At 48.0% G+C, this 9,399-nt stretch overlaps 1 protein-coding gene across 4 annotated transcripts in view; it reads right to left on the bottom strand.

Moving 5' to 3' along the window:
* Positions 1-9,399, bottom strand: part of SSH2 (slingshot protein phosphatase 2) — a 102,163-nt gene that overhangs the window by 6,623 nt on the left and 86,141 nt on the right. For all 4 annotated transcript variants that reach the window (XM_086624490.1, XM_086624491.1, XM_086624492.1 and 1 more), the window contains 3 exons: positions 8,550-8,696; positions 6,028-6,228; positions 1,035-1,878 (listed from right to left, as the gene is read on the bottom strand). In XM_086624490.1, the coding sequence (XP_086480616.1) occupies positions 1,035-1,878; positions 6,028-6,228; positions 8,550-8,696 (1,192 nt within the window). The remainder of the gene's footprint in view (positions 1-1,034; positions 1,879-6,027; positions 6,229-8,549; positions 8,697-9,399) is intronic.

The raw sequence follows: 9,399 nt of genomic DNA, 5'->3' as shown, positions 1-9,399 counted from the left end.
AGGAATTCCAAGGGAAATTTAGCCTTTTTTTAAAAAAGAAATAAAGTCAAGTTAGCAAAAATTCCTAATGCTGCTGGAAGTGCAGTTTTGAACTGAAAATGTGAAAGATTCTGCTCATGTATGGGAGCAAACAGAAGTACAGCATAAGGAATGACTGAGCGCTGAAACGCTCCCGTTTCCCAGAGGAAAACGGCCAGAGAGGCTCCCCGATCCGCACAGCCGCTCCTTCTGCCAAATCACTGGAGAGAGCATTGGCCTATTAGATCTGGAAGAGCCTTACGGCCTCACATGGAGATGGAAAAGATTCAAGCAATGCAGCGTGGAATTTAAATAAGAGAGGCTCCCAGAAAATTATGGCCCCGGACATCATCATCAAACCCTGCAAGAGCCCTGCAGGGTGGAAAGCAATTCTAAGAGAAAGGTACCTCAATTCAGAGGTTACTAAATTTTGTCAGGAACATCTCTCTACCCAGGAGAGAAGCAAGCCATGACGTGCCTGATCCCATCACCCCAGGCCTGGAAAGGCTCATTCTCTTCCTCCATCAGTGGAAGCTCTACATCTGCCTTGATTTACTATCCCAATGCTGGTGCTTCCCAACCAGGGAAAGGTGCCAGTTTTGCCCCATTCTTTGGCGGATTCTCAAATCGGATAAATATCCATGCGGGTCGGGGATGCTGGCTGGCCTTGGCTGCATCATTGGGTCAGCTCCCACCTATCTGCTCTCCTGATGCACAACTCAAAAATAAGTTTCTCATGAGAACAGCACAGCAGGTCAGGTCAAGGTCGGCTCAGCCAGTGCCCCGCCACTGCCAGCAGCCAGTAAGCAGATGTTTAAGGAAAAAGTGCAGGAGAGGGCAAGTATCTAAAAGTGAAGGAAAGAGGAAGCATCGAGTAATCCCTCCCCAGACGGCTACCCTGCTCAGTGAAAGCTAGGACTAAGGAAATCCCCTCTCTGCAGCAACTTCACCGCAGGAGAACTACCCACGGACACGGTCGCGCAGCAGTTCCTGAAAATCAACTAAGTTCTTTTAACCTTTTGTTGTTCTTCATCTGTGGAAGAGTCATCCGACACCTGAGGAGAGTTTCCAGAGCTGCTCCGTCGAGCATCTGCACCCTCATCTGCAGCAGGCGGCACTTCCAGCACAGGCACCCTGGAGACCCCGTTCCTTCCACTCCCTTGCTCCTCCGGTCTGGAATGGGAGCAGGTGCGGGACCGGCTCTCCTGGGAAAGCTCCACAAATTTCTCCAAAGCACTGAAGAAATCGATCCTGTCTGTACTGAGGTCTGTCACTTCGGGCTGGGGATTCTGTTGGAGACTCAGGGAATTTTGGTTTGGGGACTGGGGAAAGTCTTTTAAGCACGAAGTGAATTCTTCCATGGGAACCAAGTGCACGTTCATATCGGGCTTAAGGGCATCTTTTTCTAGGTCATCCACTGTCAAATCAGGAAACTCTGTCATTTCCAAGGGGTGCTTGAGTTGCATTAAGGCCTCAGAAGCATGGCAGTTATCCGGGGGGACAGAGTTGACACAACATCCTGCCGTACAGCCGTTGATATTGTTTAGGTTCAGCTTGTCCTCCATCTGCTCAGCGTGGAAGTCTCGACACGTAAACTCTAGGTGGATCCTTCTCTCCTTCACACACATCTCCTCGATTGTGTTTGCATCCTCTGGGAGCTGCTGCTCCCTGTCCAGGTCAGCTGAGTAGATGGGAGACATTGGCTGCTGGTTGTCGTTGGTCTTGGCCTCCGAGATCTGGTCGGCTGAGGTGGTGATCTCCTTTTTGTTCAGCTCCAGCCCAGACTTGCAGATGGGCTCGTGATGGTCTGAGAGGTCACTGTCTGAGTGCGAGCGCCACAGTTTATTGTGCCGCTGTTTGCTGTGGGGAAGAAAAGCAAATGGAAACATTGAATAATGTTTTCACATACCGGGGCCAGACCCACCTTGCTGTGGGAGGATGGAACCTCCATGCCAAACAGTGCCAAATACTGGAGTCACTGACCACAAATGCAACCTCACCTAAACAGTTCAGGGCCAAACCTGCTGCTGGAGAAGTCGATCCAATAATAAGCCACTTTCCAGTAGCTAAATCCCACGGCATTGTTCTGCTCCACACACATGTATTCCCCAGCAACATTTTTATTGGTCTACTCAGCAAACCCAATGTTTAATCAACTATAGAATTTGGTCCTTTCTCATCCAGCAAATACTTTTGCATTTGCTAGCAGGTGGACAACGGCCAGAAGAGACATGGTCCCCAGTCCTGGTCATCAGTGGACGGTGGACAGTGAATAAACCCCATTTCCCTTGTGGCTCCTTCTTTGAATAGCTTCAGTGATCAATAACGGGGCTCTGGTAACCAAGAGGGTGGGGTGAGTGGATGTAGGTGTGTGTAAAACACAGAAGACTTCCTAAACAGTCAACAAGCACCCCAAAACACCACCTGCCTTCCACGGGAAGGAAGCTCAAGAGTTCTCCAGCTCTTGGAAAGCCCCTTTAGGAAGCTCTGAGTAGTCCCAAGGCCAAGCAACTGCCAGCGGCATTGCACCACCTTCCTTACCTCCACCTGCCAAACACCCAGTCCATGCCCCAGGGTTAGAGAGCAAAGGAGGCAACTTCTTGCGGTGAAACCACCCCTGGCAGCCATTTCTGCAAGGGCTTTGCTGAGTGACCATGGCCACAGGGCTGTGCTTCCAGCCTTTGCCCCTAGGAGGAGAGCAGATACCACAGAAAGGTCCTTGGATCTGCAGGAGATCTTGCAAAACCTCTCCAGTCCCTTGCTAGCCTGAGCAGCCGCTCCCCGACACATCCATTGGCTGCCCTAAGTTAATTAACAGATGCTACTGAACTAATTACAATGTACCAGTTTAGCCGTGGGTGCCCAACAGCTAAGGAAAATAATCCATCACGGATTTAGCTTTCCAACTCCACAATCAGCTACAACCCTCATGCACAACACAGGGCAGAATCAGGTCCTTTCAGAGGAGAGGGGGGCCAAGACTACAGGCCAAAGACATTGCTCTGGGGTGCACGTGCTCTGTCTTTAACGGGTTTTGGAGAAAAGTTTGACACTGGAAGCAGAAGCAGGCTTGTCCATGAGGCAGGCTGTTGCTAGGGCTCTGTACGGGATGCCAAAGAGTTCCTACAGCTCTGCTCTTGTAACCCTGGGAGAAGGTGTTGATGTTTTCTGAGGGCGCTTCAGTGCTCAAATCCAGCACTCTGCTGCACATCTGATTTTGAAAGTCAAAATTATCCTCGCACAGGAACAAACCAAACTTGCCTAGCACAGCCTTGACCTGAGAATCAAAACAGATGTCAACAACCGCTGGGAGAGGTGTGTTGTATAAACTTTTAATCTCACACTTCCTCCAGCCCTACAACCTGCAAGAGGTGCTAAAAGCAGGGTCAGAGAACAGGAGCCCACGGTCATCTCTTGACCTTCCTGGCCGGTGTTCCTGGCAGCGGGGAGACCAGCCCACGGCAGCGCAGGCACTCGGTGTGCCCGACACGGCACAAGGTCTGGGGGCAGCACCAGGGCTGTGTTCACACCAGCCTTGGACCAGGAGCGCCCCGCGCTGCTTCCAGCTCTCCAGGCTCTGGTATAAAACTATTGCTGATTCATAAGTTTCACAAGGCATAGGGGATCCCGAATACTCTTTTCCTGTAACTTATCCGTAAGTTAATAAAAGAGACAGGGCTGGCTCAGCCTCGCTGTGTCTACCACCAGAGGAAGGGGGCAGTTGAACTAACCCCAGGAAATACAACAGTCCCAAAAAGCAAAACATGCTGTTTGTTGTGACTAAAAGCAGGCAGGGGGTTTTCATTTTACAGATGGAAAACATATCCCAGTTGCTATAAGCCCAACACAAAACTGTAACTAGATAGTGCGAGCACATGGCTGCCCTCATACCTTCCCTCTGAAACCGGAGCAGTCACATGAGTGTGAATCTGTTGGGTTTTTGGTTTTGTTTTTTTACCTGTCTTGGAACACTGCAGCAATAAACAAGGCAGCCAGAGGGCAAAGCTAAATAACACAGAGAAGAAAGAGGAGAAAAAGCAGCCTGGAGCCCAGAAAGGAACTGCATAAAGAGGGACCGTTTCTGCAGCACGGAGAGGCCGTTCCTTGCTTCAGTGAAGCTTCATTTACTGCAGGCTTTTTAGTCCTACACGCACAGATGTAATGCACTGCTCTTGCATTTTTTAAAGCCTCACGAGTAATCCTGTTCGTGCCTTTGTACGGGGACTTGCAGAGTAGGTCAGGAGCAGTGGTGTGCTTAAGTGGGAGGGGAGCCACACACCACGGAAATGATGGCAGCAAGAAAGATTTACCTCCTGAAAAATAAATTAGTGGAAGACAGGAAAAAAAAAAAAAAATCCTTAACCAAAACGTTTGTACAGGGTGGGTTTGCAGGTGTGCCACCAACTACCAGACTGACAGACTACCTAAACCAACTGCAGGGCTGAGGGCCTGAAGATACAACAGCTGCTACCAGCCCAGGGCTCCTCGCAGGTGTTCACCAACCTGTTCCAAAGGATGTCAGTGTGCTTTTCCCATCTGAAAAGCTTCTTTTCCTATATTCAGCCTACCCCAGTGAGATCTAATTTCCCAGTCTGCTCAATGCTACATAGCACACCACACCAGTCAGGTCACCTCTAGCGCAGAGCTAAGCACTGACCTTTATTAAGTGGTGCCAGCGGCACGTCTGGTGTCACACGAAGCACCGAAGCCAAGTGTGATGTCTATCTCAAAGGGTTTCAGTCCAGAAGAGCACAATTTCTTAGAATATCTACTCCACTGTGATCTATCCTGAGACTCAATACCCCTTGGCTGCGTTTTCAGAGATAAAGAGGGTCATTATGGCAGTCAATATTGGGCGAGCAGGGGGAAAGGCAGGCATGGAAAGAGGTGGAGGACAAAAATTCTGTGAGTGCATCTGCTCAGGGAATCAGCTGGGAGGAGCTTACACCAGGGATTTGGTGTAAAAATCAGGAATCCAGACCTGGTCCAGCAGCAGAGATAGCCAGGCTGCTGGGAGCAGGTGGAGAGCAAAGGAAGAACGATTAAGCCATCAGCACAGAATGGGGAGGGAGGTCTGCACAAGTGGGTAGGACAGACTGAAGGGACAAAGCCAAGGAGAGGACAGGGATGAGAGGTATGCCTTAAAGTGAGCACGTGAGTGCCTGAGCTGCTGTGAAGAACAGCATAAGGCACTTTCAATGGCACTATGAAGCTATGAAATAAGTACTTGGGTCAAAACACGCTAAGAGCCAGCTCCTGCAGCAGGAGGCTCAGCCTGGGTAATTCTGCTTGCTCCCTGGCAAAGCACACCAGGACCCAAAACAAAATACCGTAATCTGGTGAAACGCAAAGTATCACTCCTCCTTCCAGTTGATCACGTGAAGACGTTGCTTAACACAGCTTACAAGTGGATTTCTCAGAAACACGCAATATTTATGTTGTTTTGCTAATCGGGTGATAGGCTCGGGATTACAACACTCTTGCCCATACCCAGGCCCAGCTCCAGACCAGCCTCAGGACTCCATGCAGGAACGAACACCGCTGTTGCAATGCACGGAACATCCTGTCCCCTCCCCTAACACCAACGCTTACCGAAGGGATCTAAATAAAACCAGACCAGCTGCTGAGGAGGGGCATGTTCAACAGGGAACTGTGAGGCTGAGATGGAGACAAAGCCAGTTCCCTGCCAAGTGATGTTACAAGCAACAGGGACATCATTTATCTCTGCTGGAGCCTGCACAGCTCTGAATGCTGCATTCCAATGGCAGCTCACGGGATGCTACTCTCCAAAAAACGGCCATCCTAGAAGCCAAGTGGTCTCCTAAAAGCTCTATTACACCCATTTTCCCAGGCTCAGCTGAGATAACCCATGAAAACAGAGCGTTACCATTCCCAAGACAATCATGAGCTTCCATAATGCAGTGATGGAAGCTCTAATGAAAATAATGGAGTCAATCATTGAAGTGTTATGCCTTAACATGGGTAACCCAGGTCATTCCTTCCACTCACCTGGCCAGCAGGATCCCTTGGTATTCCTCCAGCTGCCGCATAAAGCTGGGGTTGGGCTTGGTGACGGTGCGTCGTTCCTTCACGTAGTCATAAGCCCTGTCCAGGTTCCAGCCATACTCCTTCATGGCGTAGGCGATCACCGTGGACGCCGAGCGGCTCACTCCCATCTTGCAGTGCACCAGGCACTTAGAACCATTCTTCCTGAAGCAGAAGAAAGACAAAGAGGATCATTAAATAGAAAACCCAGACTCTGAGAAGCTTAAGAAAATAGCAAATTCTCTACCAGAGCATTATTAAAAACATTTTCAACACTGTGGCCTCAGTTGGAGTCTCTTGGATGCAATCTGATAATCCCATTTACAAACTGGAGCAAGACACACGACACACAAGAAAGTGAAGAACAGGATCTTAATATTCTTAACAGATTTTGTTACAGCAGCTTTTCTGAAGCTTTTATCACAAAATGGACAAATGGTGGTTGTTTGCCAAGATTTATGAAGACTGCTGAAGACTAATAAGGCCCACAGGTATCAAGCAGTATTTCAGATAAAAAGGGCATCTACCACACAAACATGGTGTCACAGTTTAGAAACACATCCCTGGAAGATACTGAGCAGTTCAGGGCAGCCTCTGGCACAGACATGCTCTTCTAATGCAAACTTTTGATGGCGTATTATTGTGTTCGGCAATTGGCTGAACGAGACCAAAACTGCTTTAGTGAGGTGTCTGAAACCCAACCCAGCCTCCATCCACATCTCTTGAGACACTGGGACGTACAAAGCCAGCCAAAAGCCCCATTGACCAGCCTGGCAGATTTTTATTGATACCACCATTTCTCAGGACTGTCTGTAGGTAGAAAGCTCACCCCCCTGCACTGTTTATAACAGTCCTTCACCTCAGCACCTGTCCAAACGCCGAGTGGAAAAGATGACCTCTCCATGACTGGAGGCAGAGACCTTGACAGCTCCAGCGGAGCACCCTGCTGCAACCAGATGGAAGATCCTTCGGCTTTAATCCATTTTTTATATTGAAGGCAAAGCAAACAGTGCCTTTGAGTGCAGTGAGCAGCTACTCTCCTTGGTGAGGCTGGTACAGAGCCTGAAAGAGCAGCCAGCACTCTGCTCCAAGGCATTAAAATATACGAGGAGGAAGGCTATGGCCCTTCTCTCTGAACTCCGGGTGCTGGGCAGCGTTGGCACAGCACAGGCTGAGAGAACTTTGGTTTGGCACCTTTAATCTTCTCCTCTAAGTGGTAGGTTTTCTGGACTGCCAGCCACGTGAAGCTCCCGCAGGACAAACCAGGAGGCCGCAGAGCACACGTGTGCCTCAACAAGCTCAGACCTCAGCTGCTTGCAGCTGTCTCTGCCCGGACCTGCATCCCCACTCCCCAGACACTCAGCAGGAGATGTCTGCACTGTGTGGGACATATCGGGCTACAGTAGCCTTTAGACTGCTCTAAGACTTTCTTAATTTTGCAAATCAAATTAGTCAGAATATTGCAATGCTTTTGGCGATTAAAAAAATCCCCAAACACGACAAGCGGACAGGGCAAAGAAAGAGGTACACTAATCGCCCAATTTGGAAGATTATTAACTTACATCACCTCATACTCACTACTGATGCCCAATCGTTTAAACCCCAATGGAAAACATTCTGGGCAGGAGAATACTTCTGAGGATGACAGCAATTCAAAATCAATACTTAAAGGAACACAATGATGTCCCTTAAAGAAACCATCTTCAATAAGTCTCTAATAACTTGCTCAAGAGAGCTGTACTCAAACAAGGCAGCTTTGAAAGGCTATGAGAAATTGCAAACACCAGCTATGGTTAGGAGATGACAGACTTCTATACTGGAAATAATACTTCAAAGGCAACATATGCCAATCTGCTTTCTGACCAGTTTCCCCTTAAGAAGGCTGCTGAATTAACTGGAGACAGCTCATATAACTGGGATGCGGTTCCTTGCAGTAAAAAGGCCCTACTTTCAGCATCTGCCATCAGATTACTCACTGTAACTGCAGCTCAGAGACCTGCACAGACATTTACTCCTGTTAAAGGGAAGAGTTCGCTCTGGAACATTACAAGAAACCCCTTTCAGACTGTGGGCTTCGTCATACAACTGTACAATGCAGGGAACAGCTTATGCTTGTGTTTTTAAAATTTTGCTTCTTAGTTTTATTAAGCCCTGCTTGACTTGTTACTGCTCTTTCCTCCCACCAGCATCTCCTAAGCAGCAGGCAAACTGCTGGCTCTCTAGTACAGGAATGATCTTCTCCACTGTTTGCCTGGACTGCAACTAGGCAGAAACCCCTCACTAGTCCTACCTGCTCCTTGTACAAGCACCCACAAGAACAAAAATCTGTGGAAAGCAACTCTAACATTTAGACAGAAACAACAAAATGAAAATGCTTTGATTCTAGGTAGTCAAGGAGGAAAAGTAGCTAAGAAAATCAGTAGGAAAACATAAAATGCTTAGTGTACATCTTCTAAATGTGTTTGTTCTGTTCTGAAAAGACTTACTTTGCCTTGGAGATGAATTTGTAGGTGTCATTCCAGTAAGCCAGAAGATCTGTTGCTTCTTCATCATATACCCGAATGTTATGGTATTCGAAAAGCCCAGGGAAGAAGTTATCTATTTCTCGAGTCACATTCAAAATATACCGCACCCTGCATGGAAACAGACAGCAGATAAAAATCCAGAGTGTGCAGACCACAGCAAGTTCAGAGAGATATCACAGCTGCTACACAACAGCCTTGCCTTGCGAGTGGCAAAATGCAAAGCATTTGAAGTTGCAGTCTTGAATATACTTCCTTGGAAATCAGGACTTAGTGCAAGGAAGCAGCAGCTGACACAGACAAAAGGTTTTGCTGAGCAATTTAGAGACTAGCCTCTGATAAAAGGGCTTCCATCCATACTGGATAGAAGCTTCCTCTAGAGTATGTCAGGTTACACTGCTTGCCCACCATCTCTCTACGCTAAGTGCTAATGTGCCACCGGAGCTTCTGCACAGACTGTTCAATTAGTGTTCGGACACTTTCTCAAAGCTCCTTGGTCAATCTCTCCTCCTGCTGCACCAACAACGCAAGAAGATTGAAGGCATAAGCTTGTGAGCAACACCATAGTTAAACAAATGCATAAAATAACTCCAGAGAGATGAAACAGACAATGAGCCACTGGGGAGGATTTATTTCTTATTCCTAAATTTTCCGGAAAGGAAACTGCTAGAGAAAGCGTATGGTATTTATGTATACTACATCCAGTATTTTTAGCCCTGAGGGTTACTCGTAAGATGCTTACGAACTGCACTCTTGCTGTGGTATCAGACAGAACAAGAGCACCGCAAGGGAGCCACATCCCTTTTCCCTAACA

The sequence above is a fragment of the Tauraco erythrolophus genome, chromosome 21 (genome assembly GCF_009769465.1).
Source record: "Tauraco erythrolophus isolate bTauEry1 chromosome 21, bTauEry1.pri, whole genome shotgun sequence".
NCBI classification, from domain to species: Eukaryota; Metazoa; Chordata; class Aves; order Musophagiformes; family Musophagidae; genus Tauraco; species Tauraco erythrolophus.
The sequence above is the reverse complement of the archived record's forward strand: the minus strand, read 5'-3'. Positions and strand labels throughout refer to the sequence as shown.